This window comes from Octopus bimaculoides, chromosome 3, assembly GCF_046866305.1.
Source record: "Octopus bimaculoides isolate indiv1 chromosome 3, ASM4686630v1, whole genome shotgun sequence".
Lineage (NCBI taxonomy): Eukaryota > Metazoa > Mollusca > Cephalopoda > Octopoda > Octopodidae > Octopus > Octopus bimaculoides.
Genome location: NC_142930.1, coordinates 107,720,702 through 107,735,413, shown reverse-complemented (window position 1 = coordinate 107,735,413; position 14,712 = coordinate 107,720,702). Strand labels below are relative to the sequence as shown.

General features: G+C 38.9%; 1 protein-coding gene across 2 annotated transcripts in view; it reads right to left on the bottom strand.

Annotated features, from left to right (window-relative positions):
• Window positions 1–8,524, bottom strand: part of LOC106882289 (zinc metalloproteinase nas-13) — a 62,916-nt gene extending 54,392 nt beyond the window's left edge. Inside the window, exon 1 of one of the 2 annotated variants that reach the window (XM_089349444.1) lies at window positions 8,113–8,524. In XM_089349444.1, coding sequence (XP_089205570.1) covers window positions 8,113–8,187 — 75 coding nt within the window. In that variant the 5' untranslated portion in view covers window positions 8,188–8,524. The remainder of the gene's footprint in view (window positions 1–8,112) is intronic. The other variant, XM_089349445.1, reaches the window with a different exon arrangement.
• Between the last annotated feature and the right edge of the window lie 6,188 nt (window positions 8,525–14,712).

Here is a 14,712-nt window from a genome sequence, read left to right as displayed (position 1 = left end):
CAAACCTAGCCAGTATAGCAGAGCCACTCTATTGCCTTACGAAAAAGTCAACTATTTGGGAGTGGGGAGATGAGGAACAGTCAGTTTTTGATCACTTGAAAAATGTACTTTCATTAAGTCAAGTTCTGATACACTTCGATCGAAACAAAACTTTGGGACTGGCTTGCGACGCATCAAATGTTGGTATTGGAGCAGTCCTGTTTCACCGCTATCCTGATGGAAGCGAGCACCCAATATTCAATATGTCCAAGACTCTTACTTCTGCACAGCGTAACTACAGTCAAATTCAAAAGGAATCCCTAGCTATCATATTTGGCTTGCAGAAGTTTTACCAATATTTGTACGGTCGTAAATTCGTACTCGTGACTGACCACAAGCCACTGACATCACTGTTCAGTCCGAGGAAAGGGATGCCACTTCTCGCTGCTAACAGACTAGCACGATGGGCCCTGTGGCTGAACCAGTTTGACTACACCATTGAATATCGGAAATCAGCAGATCATGGCAATGCTGATGCCCTCAGTCGCTTGCCATTCAGTGATGACAACGCCTTTGACAGAAAAGAAAATGGTGAAGACATAGACATGGTGTGTACCATCAAAGCTCTCAGCATTCAAGTCCAACCCGTAGATGCTAATTTCCTCCGTCAAGAGTCAGGAAAAGATCCAGTGATATCTACAGTGTTGCGCTACGTCCGTGAAGGCTGGCCACCATAAAACATGGAGATCAATGACGAAGTCAACAAGTTCCGTAAGTTATCAAACTCACTTAGTATCTGTCATGGATGCCTTATACATGGATCTAGAGTTGTGATTTCACATAGCTTGCAGCCAAAGATCCTCAATCTTCTGCATCTTGGACACTTTGGCATGGAACGCATGAAACAACTAGCAAGAGCTGCCGTTTATTGGCCTGGTATCGATGCTGCTATAGAGATAGCCAGTCGACGATGTGATTCGTGTAACGAACATCAAAGGCAGCCATCTAAGCCTCCAGTTCACCCATGGATGTTACCAGAAAAGCCGTGCAGCCGCTTACACCTGGACCACGCAATAAATTTTATGGGTAGAGATTGGTTGGTGATCACAGATGCTTATTCCAAGTACCCATGCATTCATCCTACTTCTTCCACGTCTTCCAAAGCCACTTTAAATCTGCTTGAGGAAGACTTTGCGCACTTCGGATTTCCTCACACACTGGTCACCGATAACGCACCAACTTTTACGTCTGCGGAGTTCCAGAGCTGGTGCAAAGAACGTGGGATCACACACCTGACAGGGCCACCTTACCACCCAGCTACCAACGGAGCAGCGGAACGTTTGGTGCAAACCTTCAAACAAGCTCTGAGGAAGTCTTCTCTTCCGCCGACACGAGCACTTCAAGAATTCTTGATGCAGTACCGGAGAACACCGACATCCTGTGGATACTCTCCAAGTGAACTTTTGAATCACCGGCAGATACGAACAAGGATTGATTCTCTGCTGCCGTCGCCAGCACACATTGCTCAAGACAAACAGTCTAAGGAAGCAGATAAGTCTCAGGTGACTCCAAGTTCGGCTGATGTCGCTAAAGTTATCAGGCAGTACAAGGCCGGAGATCCTTTGTATGCACTATACTATGGACCTCGCCGAGACAAAGATCCCCGATGGGTACCAGAAATCATTAAGAAGTCATTGGGTACTCGCTGCTTTAACGTGAAGGTCATACCTCATGGCCCGATGTGGAGACGACACTGGGAACAGCTGCGACCGCGGTACACAACTGAGGAAGACAATGAACCTGGTGATGCAGAAAACACTGTATTTGAATTTGCAACAGATCACCCGATGGAGATCTCGGAAACTGTGCCACTAACTCAAAGACAAACCAGACCCAAGACCATGTTACCCGTTCCAGAGTATGGACCAGACAACCCAAGACGGTCCAAGAGAACCCGTAAAACCCAAGAGAGACTTTGCTGTTGATACTTCTTGTGTAGCATCAATTTCAGTGGGGAGGTGTTATATGGACTGTTAGATATGTAATTCGTCTGACGTTCCGTGTGTCATTGTGGTTCGTCTGAGTTCATTGTTTCATTGTTGTTGTCTTGTGTGACTCTCGTAGTAAAATGTCATTGATATATATGGCGGACATGACTTTTGTTTATTCATAACGAACATTGGGTGAGCGCGTTCTTTGTATGTAATTGAATAATAAATGTAATAATTAAATTTGTATAACTCGTTGTGTTATCTCTGCGAGTCTTCCGAGGGAAATACAACACAAACCTCGGGTGAAGGTCTCTCGCACGGCAAGTGTTCCACTGCGCAGCAGGTCAGACCTGGTCGTTATTCAAATACTGCTATAAAGACTAGAAAAAAACAGACTCAAAATGACGGATAGAACTGTAATAGAATGTTATTACAGAAGTGAACCTACAAAAAGAGGATACCGGAAAAGAATACATAAAATTTGGACAGAGGAAAACATGTTCCCATTACTGAGCAAAGACTTCTGGACCAAAACAAATTATTCGTGAAAAGGCATATATCTAACTGGGATGGCGCAGGCGTGGCAGTGTGGTAAGAAGCTTGCTTCCGGTATAGCGTTTGTTAGTGGAATTGTTGCATTTGAGTGTTACACATTTGTTTTTGTTTTTTTTTTGTTTTTTGCTGTCTTGGCGGTGCGACGTTTTTCCTCTCGTTTAATGGAGGGGCGTCGAGTTAGGAGTTGCGAAGGCTTGAATTGTTCTGTTTCAGACGTTATAGACTGTCCTTCGTCTGAGGAAGAAATGGTGGAGTGTCTAAAGAAGATAGACGAAGCAATGGAAATAAGGAAATATGCTGCAGCGACAAAAGAAAAAAGCGAAGATGTGAGGCTGGAGGATATGAGCAAGTTCAAGGGAATGCTTAAAAGGGAGAGGAACGAAGAAGTTTTAAAGGAAGCAGCAGAAAGGACAATAACTTACCGAACATACTCAATGGCAACAAGGAAGATCGAGATTGTGTCAACGCCGCAAATAGAAAAGGCACTGAGACCAATTTGGCAAGGGATTTCCTACCTTGCCAGAGGAAAAAAGTTTGAAACGGTGGAGGTGCAGTTCAGAAAGGTAGCTACCGCTAGGCTTCATTCAGCAACACTGCTGAAAACTGATAAAGTGGTTCTTCTACCCGTATACCTTGGGAGACGTGCTTCCAGAGTTAGGGTAGAAGAAATACTTCCAGAAGTGGATGGAGCCTGGCTGGTGGCTGCCATACTGCTAGGCATGGCAGTGAAGGTGGTGGTCCTCCAGGCCACTAGAACACTCCATAGGAACTGGCAGAGACAAACCCTTGATATGGTGGTGCAAGTCGCGGAAGAAAACATAGAAAAGATGGTCGAGACCATCACAGAAGGAGAGACAATATTGAAAGTCAGAGTGGAAGGGAGGATTCCGCGGTCCTATAAATGTGGCCTGAAAGGGCACATTAGAGCGGATTGTCCTCTACCACTAGAAAAGGCTAAGGAGAGACAGGAGAGTGAGAAAGTGGCTGGTTCTACACAGCCCGTGGAGGAAAAGGAAAGTGATGTGGCACCACAGGCGAAGACAAGTACCAACGTCGAGGAAGAGGAGGCAAACACCAGCTGGGAAATAGCGCTAAAAAAGAGAAGGAAAAGGAGAAAGAGGACACACATATTAAAGGATGACCTCCAACCCACACCCACCCTGCCCCCACCCACACCCACTCTACGCCAACCACTCCGTACAGACACCAACCCTCCTCATACCCTGTCTGACATAAAAGCAAGTGCAAACACACAGGAACCTCAAACTTACCCACCCCCGTCTTGTAAGGAAAAATATGTAATAATGTATAATGGACAAAATGAAGAACTGTACAATGAGGTAGACTCGTGCGACTGAGTAATTAAAGTGGATATAACGGGAGTAAGGGGTCTGCCCGAGAACATTCACAGCGCGTTGGCGGACCCGGAGTACCTGTTTAGATTACATAAGTATGTGGGAAATTATGACTGCCAGTGGTGAGTCAAAAAAATAGACACCAGCACAATGCCGGAACGGATAAGGTTGCAAAGGAAGTATAACATGAGACACAAAGGACTACAAGTGTTAAAGAAAAATTAATACAAAGAATCACAGCAGTGTCTGATATTTAAAAAAATGAGACCAGCGGAGACCAAATCAGTACCAACAGAATATATTTTTCAAGAACCATGAAAGAAAATTCTATAAACAACTGAACAATGAAGAGGAGCATCGGGGGAATATGTCAAATACTGAAGCAGAAAGAAAATCTAGACAGAAATCTAAAGTAAAGAAATTTAACAGAAATCTAGAGCAAAGAAATTTAACATTATATCACCGTGACAAGTATGCTGTGAAAATCCAGGCCTGCCTATGAGTTTACCAAATCAGAGATGAGAATAAATCATCTACTTTAAATGGATAAGTTCTAGCTGTTTACAAAAAATGAGACAGACCTGTATTCTTTGATCCAAACAGTGACAGTATTCAGTAAAGATACAGGAATGCAGTTTAGCGTAGATAATTGCGCAGTAATAACTATGAAGGAGAAATGAGAGAGAAGGTCATTAAAATTACAAGAGGAAGCTGTTCGAAAGAAAATTAAATGGAGGATTCATCATGAAATCCATAAATACATGGGCTATGTCAGTATTGAGACACTTTGCTCTCTTTCTGAAATGAACAAAGGTCGGGTTACAGAACTTAGGTAGAAGAACTAGAAAGCTGCTCACGATGCACAACGCACTCCACTCTATTACCGGATGACGCTCTCTCTATCAAAAAAGAAAGATGGCAGAGGATTACTAAATGCAGGAGACATTGTTAATACCACGATAGAGGGTTTGAAAAATGATGATATGCAGAGTAAAGAGAGAATACTTTTGGCAGCAACAGATACTCAAAAATTGATTGAAATAGTTGGAGGATTGAACGAGAAAAGAAACAAAGGCAGAAAAAACAAATGCAAACAAATGGAACTACATGGCCAATTCATGCAACAAACCGAGAATGTTCGCAGTAAAGATCGCTGGCTCTGGTTGACAGATGGAAAGCTGAAATGAAAGACACAGATGCTAATTATAGCTGCTCAGGGACAAGCTCTTAGAACAAATTTGATAAAGGCAAAGCTCGACAAAACTCAGTCTGACAGTAAATGGAGATTGTGTAGTAAAGGAGACGAATGTTTCAGTCACGTTTTGAGTGAGTGCAATATACAAGCACAAAAGGAGCACAAAAGCAGACGTGACTGTATTGGAAAAAGAGTGCATTGGGATATTAGCCTAGTGAGTGGCTTCAAAACAACAGAAACGCGGTATGAACACGAACTAGACGCTGTGATAGAAAATAAGAATTATATCATTTTGTGGGATTTCCTTGCAAAGACTGACCATATTATTGAACCAAGAGCAACTTCGATTATAGAGGACAATATAAACAGTGCAGGATCATAGATTTTGCACTCCCTCGGATATCAAAGAAATGATAAAAATTGAGTGATATCAAAATCTAACCAGAGGATTGAGGAGACTGAGAAAGACCAAGACAATAATTATTCTTGTAGTAAGCTGTGCACTTGGTACAGCGCCCAAAATGCAACCTAAAACACTGAAAGAGATTGAAACTCGCATTGTCGACCTACAGAATATTGTCATCCTATATTCTGCAAGAATCGTAAGAAAGAATTTTGAGATTTGAGGAGAGTTGTTGTTCTTGAATAAATTTTCTAAATTAGGCAGCAGCCAGAATAGACACAACGGGAAGTGGATAGCATTTAAAATCTAATAAATAGAAAGACGTAGAAAGCTGTAGAGCGACAAAAGTAGAAAGTATAAAAAAAACATCTTTCAATCATGAATGAAATCGGTAATAAAAAATAAATACAATATATATATTGCAGAAATGCAAAATAGTACCAAAAAAGATCAATTTGATATCAAAGAGCACCAACGGCAAAAGATCTTCGTCAAATCGCGAATAATTTACTGGTATGAAAAGCAACTCACATCCTTGAACAAAACATAAATTAGCCTCATACTAAAACAGTTTCTATGTCAAAAAAAGACATAGAAGCTTGTTTACTGCTTACAGCGAAAGAAATAGAATGAATTGGATGTGCAGTATAAACAGAAGTGGATTTGTATGTAGAATGGATTGATTACAAGAAGACTTTTGGTATGATTCCTCTTTCGTGGATTCTGAAAGCATTAATCATAAGTTAGCATCAATTACAAGCAGGTACAGCAAACATACCATAATTAAATGGAAAACGGTATTCTGATTCAAACAAAAGAAGGAATTGTGGAAATAAAAGCAAATCCCAATCGAAACAGTAATGTTCCAAAGTCATCGCTATTCCACTCCAATTATTTCTGCAGCTGACACTATTTACCGACCGACATACAAAACTCGACACTGGGTACGAATGGCAATCAACTATCTGAATTGCATTGCAAATGACGAACAACTATAATCTATTAGATGCAGTACACGGACTCAGTCTGGCATGTTCAGCGAAGGCCACGCTGAAGAAAGGAAAATTAATAAAAAGCAAAAATATCAGATTAGAAAACTGACTTATAAATAATTGGAATGAATAATAAAACTATAATACACACAAAGGTAATAAAAATTTAGTAAGGAATATTACAGACGTATTAGAATAATATTTGATAATATTAATATTATATAGAGTTAAATGCAAAATATTATGCAATAGTCATCAATATTCAAGAAATAAGTTATAGAAATAGTTCAAACAGAAGCTCAGTGAATTAGCCAGAGAAAAGAAGGGTAAACATTAACTGCACGTAAATCTGGACAAGTTAACAAGTATTATAGCCACGGGAACACATGAAGCGAGAAGTATTCAGCTGTTAGAAAACGTTTGGAATGTATTTACTATTTGATTGTACAGTCACCTCATAATGAATAGCAAGGAAACAATACAAATAGCATAAAATTTGGAGAAATTGTTTTTCAAAACTATCATTTTCAGAGAGGTTATTAAATAACTTGAAGTAAACTTTTGAAGAGGATTAAGAAACAACAACAGAAATTGCGAAACAGTTCTTCAAAATGGTGATAAAAAAACAAAAAGATGGAGTAGCCATGGGTCCAGATTATTTCTAATTGTAATATAGAACAATGCAGTACCAAACACAGATATATAATATGCATTTGGTGTTAGGAAATTAAAAACAAAATGGAGAGGATGGTCATTACCCAACAAAACTAGACAACGCAGAAATAGATAAATAACAATTTCAAATCTCGGTACAGGGCCAGTAGCTTTTAAGAGAGAGGGAAGTCGATTACATCGATTCGAGTATTTGACAAGTACTTATTTTATCAACTCCAAAAGTATGAGAGGCAAGGTCGACATCAGCGGAATTTGAACTCAGAACATAAAGACGAACGAAATGCTGCTAACGATTCTACCAGCTCGTCAACTTAGTAAAGTCTTCATCACAAGAAACTATGGAAAATAGATGAGGGAGGATGTAAAAAAATAAGCTGTTTCTGGCAGCTCCATCACAGTGGAGTAAATAAACAAACATTATAGATATGATGGGGTGGGTGCTATATACTAGAACCTATGCCAAATCTATAGATTTATCCGCTGAAAATGAAATGGTAAAACTTACTCAATGAAATCAATAAAGGAGAATGACGAATTGAGCATACTCTAGAAATTATTTTACTCAGACAATAAGATGATGACAATAAATAGTATTCCCAAATACCACCAGAGAAAGCATGTCTCATAAAAGACATTACAATATATCTCTGAGCGAAATTTGAGAATTTATAAAACTATAAAAATCTGGAAAGAAAGATGTCTAGAATCTGGGTTTCAAATTGTAAGAGCCTGAAAAATAGGAGCCTTGTAGCCAAAACCCCAAAACCTACAAATATAGAATGTTTAGAAAGTAGCACTACTTAGGTACTTCGTAAAATATTACGTAAGATGTTCACAATGCAATAAAACAGACATGAAAAATAGGCAAGCTGTAAACAGATTGTACAAAACCGTTTGTACAAGATGAAACCATTAATACGTATTTATAACAAAAATATTAGTGCTATATTAACGATGATATACTTACTGCGACTCCAAAAATGCATAGACATATTTCTAAGAACAGCATGAGACCCATTATCGTTGTTGATGTGGATACCATTATCTTGGAGAGGTTGCAATTGTCTGAGGAACCGTTGGTTTATCACTGAAATACCCGTTTAGTTACCTCTCTCTCTTTCTATGGATGAAATGTTGTTGTAATAAAGATAGTTTGATTTATATATATATATATATACATATATATATATATACATATATATACTTATATATATATGCAAGCTTGTGAATATAAGCTTATGCGTGCTCTCCCGTGATTGTTTGTGTGTTGATGTATCCGTGTGTTTTAATGTATGTTTGTTTGAAACATTAAAAGTGAAAAGAAATAAAAATCGGAAGGCCAGAAGATAGACAGAGAAGGAAAGAGGGGGTGAATTAGAAAGTGTGGGGAGGAAATCAAAGAAATACGTACAGTAGAGTTGATGTGAAATTGGATGGAGAAAATTGTTCTCCAAGTCCGCCTCCAAATTATAATTCTAGTCCCATTGGCTATAAAATATTTGTGGGGAGTGGAAGAAGATTGCTTGGCTACATTATGTAATTATTTCTTTGAGGTTTAGGGCAAAATAATACAATTCAAATGTCCCAGTTTAGAAAAGATAATCTATGGTGATGGAGAACTTATTCAGTTAATATGTTACTTACAATTAGTACGGCGAGGTGGCAAAATCATTTGCATGTATAATCCAAATGATTAAGTTCGCTTCGCATTTACTGTTTCCTGGGTTCGATCTTACTGCATGGCACCGTGTGTAAATATCACTTTCGTAGCCTAGGGTCGACTCACGTTCTGTGAGTGAAATTAGAGGGACAGAAATTGTATAAATTCCCATCGAGTGGATTCTATCTACAATTCAATAGATACAGATTTGTCACACAGCCATGCCGATTCTGCCCGAGAATTACGCTAATGGTGCAATGTTTTTGCAGAATAGTCAGCACTTACTTGTTAATTCAGGAGCAGGTAATATTCAAATGTGTGTGTGTGTGTGTGTGTGTGTGTGCGTGTGTGCGTGCGCAGGCGCGGTTGTTGGGTAAGAAGCTTGCTTCCCAACCACATGGTTTTAGATTCGGTCCCACTGCGTGACACCTTGGCAAATATCTTCTCCAATAACCTCGGGCCGATCAAGCTGAAAGAAACCCGTCGCATAGATATATGTAGATATTTGTATATTTGTGTGTGTGTGTGTGTGTGTGTGTGTGTGTGTGTGTGTGTGTGTGTGCGTGTGTGTGAGTGTCCACTTGACAACCGATATCGGTGTGTCCCCGTAACCAACGGTTCGGTAAAAGAGACCGATAGAATAAGTACTCGTCTTACAAAGTTCTGGAGTTAATTACTTCGCCTAAAAGACACTTAAAGGCGGTGCATGGCTGCAGTCAAATGACTGAAACAAGAAATAGAATAATAGAATATATATATATATATATATATATATATATATATATATATATATATATATATATATATATATATATATATATGCTTGTATGCGTGTATGCATGAATAGATAGATATTGCTGACGCCATAAGAATTTATACGCTTTCGAGCGAACATGAAATAATTCTTTCTTAAAATAGTGGATCTCGAAATACATAAAGCTATAAATAATAACATGTAAATGCATACATATGTCCGTGTGTTTGTATGCGTATTTCGGAAATCGATATATGATGGTGGATTTCCTGAGCACAATAGGTGTAACATAGAATAGTCGAGGAGAATCCAATGAGATATTGATACGTGAATTTCTAGACGATGCTGAACATTCTCAGGTAATTCAGCACTAATGTGAACTGAAGAAATGGACAATAAATTGTTCTACACGTTTTCGGTGAATTTGAACATACAATCTACTTGAATAACTCAGAGGAGAAGGTTTTTATGTATCATTAACTTTCTCATACATTCTATTGGTGAGTTCGATAATGATGTTCACTTGAATCCCCTAAGTCGGAAGGAAAAGAGTTAAGTAGAGAAGAAATTCCAGAATGTAGCAGTTCTAAGACAAAAGTATTAGGAATGTGTTTTGTGCAAGAAGTACGAAACAAAATAGGTGAGAAAAATAGTATGTTAGATCAATCTGGATGAGGGTGTAATAAAAACTAACTAGTTCAGAAGATCAGAACCAGCTGTATTATCAATAGAAGAGACAACTAAAGAAAACACCACATCAGTGTGAGGTGTGGCTTCGCTCAGATTAGAACCGCTTCACTCAGATTCTCAGTTTAGAACCAGAGCCGAATTATATCGCCATAAAAGAAACATGAACATCTACGTCAATGTTTCTCCACCAATCAGTATCGGTAGCAAATAAACATCATCACCAGCGCCATAACTATTTACCACTATTACTTTATTTGAGTTACTTCCCCAAACGTGACGCAAAAGTAGGTAGGAACGTATTATTGTACCGATGAGAAGATTGTCTTGTTTCAGTAAAAATGACGCTAGGATTTTAGTCTTGAGATCATTTTCATTGCTTTTTTTTGGTTCTTGTTTTAGAAGCTATCTTTATCTTTTAATTCGTGTCCAACGAAATAATACTGCTTGCGCTGCTTGGATAGTGAGGAGCAAAAACTTTCAAGTGATGAACATAACGTCTTACAAGATTTCATTTTGTTTTTAGGTTCCAAGTTCAAATCCTGCTAAAGCTGACTTAACCTTTAATTTTTCTATGGTCGATGTACACACACGCACACGCACACACACACACACACACACACACACACACACACAATTTGTGACTTTTGAGCAATGATGTAAACGTGGTGAGTAATTAAGAAATTCGCTTTGTAATCGGATTATTCTGGATTCACTTCTACTGCAGGAGAGCTTGGGTATCATCAACTATTGCCTTATTTAAAATAGTTAATCAGAATTCCGTAATAGAAATAAGACAATACTCGTTCAATTTTTATAATGTATTTTTTTAATGACTTTCGGACTTAAGTTTTAAACTTCTGAGATGCAAAATCTGCAATTTTTATTTCATTTCAAATTTTTAAGAAATAGGAATTAATTAGGATTAAAGGACTTTCCTGTTACAGTATAGTTGTCAGTACAGTTGTGGGTATAAGTTTATTTGTCTGCATTTAAACAGTATAATTTGTTTGCATTTGCCACCACTTTTCCAGCTTTAATAAATTGACAATGTGACCACAATATTTATACACGTCAAATCCAAACAAAATTTATTTTACAAACAATAAAATGCGCTGCAGCATTTGCACTGTAAATGTTCTAATTCAGATATTCCGACGAGGATTGACAGACAAATTACCATATTTTGTAGACAAATTGCCATATCGACATGCCGATAAATGGTTTCTACTTAAGTTTACTGTGAAAACTTTGGTTTGTTTATGTAAAAAAAATGTCTAAAACTGTTCTTTTTATTCTTTTATTCTCTTACTTGTTTCAGTCATTTGACTGCGGCCATGCTGGAGCACCGCCTTAAAGGGGGTTTCAGTCCAAGAAATCGATCTCAGGATTTATTCTTTGTAACCCTGGTACTTATTCTATCGGCTTCTTATACCGAACCGCTAAGTTACGGAGACGTAAGCACACCAACATCGGTTGCCAAGTCGATGGTGGGTGAATTTGGTTGGCTTGAGGCTATAGTAGAAGGCATTTGTCCAAGGTACCACGTAGTGGGACCTTGGAACCCGGAACCATGTGGTTGGGAAACAATCTTCTTACCACTCAGTCACGCCTACGCGTTGTCTGACGACAATGTTATAACTAAAGCATTGCTGTATTGTTAAGAAGAATGCTTTGCAACAACGGAGTTTCAGGTTTAGACACATTGTGCGGCACGTTGGGTAAGTGTCTTCTATTGTAGCCCCGAAACGACGAATGCTTTGTGAGTGAATTTGGTAGATGGAAATTGAGTGGCGGATTGTCGGGCTCGCGTGCGCATGTGTGTGTGTGCGTTTTACCCTCACCACTTTGCAAGCAGTGTTGGTTTGTTTCGTCTTCATATCTGAGTGGTTCAGCACAAAAGACCGATAGAATAAGTACTATATCTAAAGATAAGTACTAGAGTCGATTTATACAGTTGTATATTTAAGAGATGAGGAATTATGTACATTATTTACATTCGACGGATATTTGTCCTCATCTTGTTTGTTGTTAACACAACGTTTCGGCTGATATACCCTCCAGCCTTCTTCAGATGTCTTGGGGAAATTTCGAACCTGGGTTCTCATTCCTAAGGTATTTTTCGATGTTATTATTATTATTATTGTTGTTGTTCAGGTCACTGCTTGGAATCGTAGCCCGCGCTCTTAACCACTGCGCCATATGCCCGTGGGCAATTATGAAGTGAATTTTAGGGTTTATAAATCTAATATTTTTCTATCCTTCCTTAATACCGGTTCCCATATGCTGCTCATATCTGCACTTGGTCTGCTTAGAAGGTTGTTGTATCCTAACATATGTGCTGATTCTTTTAGTTTTCGTATTTTCCAGTAGTGTTCTCTGTCTATTATTTTAACTTCATTCCACAGGGGGAGGTGGTCTCCATTTTTCCATGCATGATCAGCTATACCAATATCTTCTCGTGTCTCAGCTTTGCGATGTTCCACTACCCTTATTTTGAGGGGGCAACATGTTTCGCCTTTGTATAACCTACCACAGCTACATGGGATGGAGTACAAACAGTTCTAAGTCATATTCTCTTCTATTAGTGGTTTTACTCGAAGGAGATATTTGCGAAGTGTTGTATTGTTCTTGAATACTGTCCTGATGTCATAAGGGCCGCATATATTTTGTATCTTTTCGGAGAGACCTTTCACAGAGAGTAGACAGACTGTGGACAGTTTATTGGCCTCATCCTCTCTCTTCTTCATAATTGGAGTGGATAGTATACTTTTGGGGTAGTTGTTGCTGAACAGATCGTTATTGAGCTTGATCATTTCTTCGTAATGTGTATCACGATCGCTATTTATATTCTTGCACGATGTTTTAGGCACTGAGTAATCCCTTTACACTGTAATCTCTTTGCACTGTATGGATGGTGGAAATTGGAGTTGAGGTATCGTCCAGTGAAGGTCGGTTTGCGGTATACGGATGTCCTGAATCCATACTTGGTGCGTGTTATTAATACGTCCAGGAATGCCAGCTGACTGTCTTTTTCCTTTTCCATTGTGAACTATATGGATGGCTTTATTGAGTTCACATGATCTAAAAGCACTTGGATATCTTTCTGGTGAGGCCAGAGTTTAAAGGTGTCATCAACATATCGCAGCCATAGTGTTGGTTTTAGTGGTGTTGATCCCAAAGCCAAATTCTCAAAGTATTCCATGTATATGTTGGCTATTACCGGTGATAATGGCGAACCCATAGCTAAACCTTCCTCTTGTCGATATATATCAGTGTCGATACTGAAGTAGGTAGTTTCTACACAGAAGATCAACATTTCCATCAAGTTTCTTATTGGTATACCAGTGCGTTCCTTTACATGGGTGTCTGTCACTAGTTTTTCTTGTATCACCTATAGTGCTTCACCAGTTGGGACTTTGCTGAACAGGCTTATCACATCTAGACTCACCATCTGGTTGGATTCAATGGGGGTATCCTTGATAAGTTCTGTAAAGTGGATGGAATTCTTCATGTACGATATTGACTTTCATGCTAATGGACTGATTATATCCACAAGTAAGCGGCTCAGTGAATGGCATGCCGGACCTCTACAGCTCACTATAGGTCTTAATGGAATACCATCCTTGTGAATCTTAGGGAGACCGTACACGTGTGGTAGTTTACTGTGGTGTTGAGTCAGTTGTCTGTACTCCATTGGTGTAAAGTGATCATTGTTCTTGATCAAGATCTGTGACAGCTTCCTTTCTGTTTTCATAGTTGTGTCTTTCTTTACTTTGCTGTAGCTACCATCACTTATAAGACTTGCCAGTTTTTCAGAGTAGTCAGACTTGTTCATCGCCACTGTAGCGTTTCCCTTGTCTGCTGGAAGTATTATGATGGAATTGTCACTCTGTCGTCTTGATAGTGAACTTTTCTTCCTTAGTAATGTTTGGTTGAGGACGTTTTGCGTTTTCTAGTACCTGTCTCACTTTCCACCTTAGTTCATCTCCCTGAGCTTTTGGTATCTTTACGGCTATCTCTTCAATAGAGGCTATTATGTCCAAGTATGGAATACTTGATGGTTGTCGCAAAGTTGAGACCTTTGTTCAGTACTACTTCTTCAGAGCTTTCTAGATGTCGGCTACTTACATTAATTACTGCTTTCACAGGTGGGTGACGGATTTCAGTCTTCATTCTCTGACCTTTGAGCTTTATAAACTTCTTAATCTGGCGTGTCTTCACCATTTCAAATTCTTTCATGTACGACTTTTCCAGATCTTGCTGGATTCTATTTCTATCATCATCTCTGGTTATTTTTCTAAGTAATGAAGATAGCCTTGTTATTTAGTTGATGTTTTTTCCAACGGTTGTAATGGATCCTTTCACGGACAAGGGCATGTCCTGCCCTTTTCGCTACTCTTTTAGCTTTATGTGAATCGACTGGTATCATATTCAAGCCAGATAGTATTAGCTTTGAGTCTACA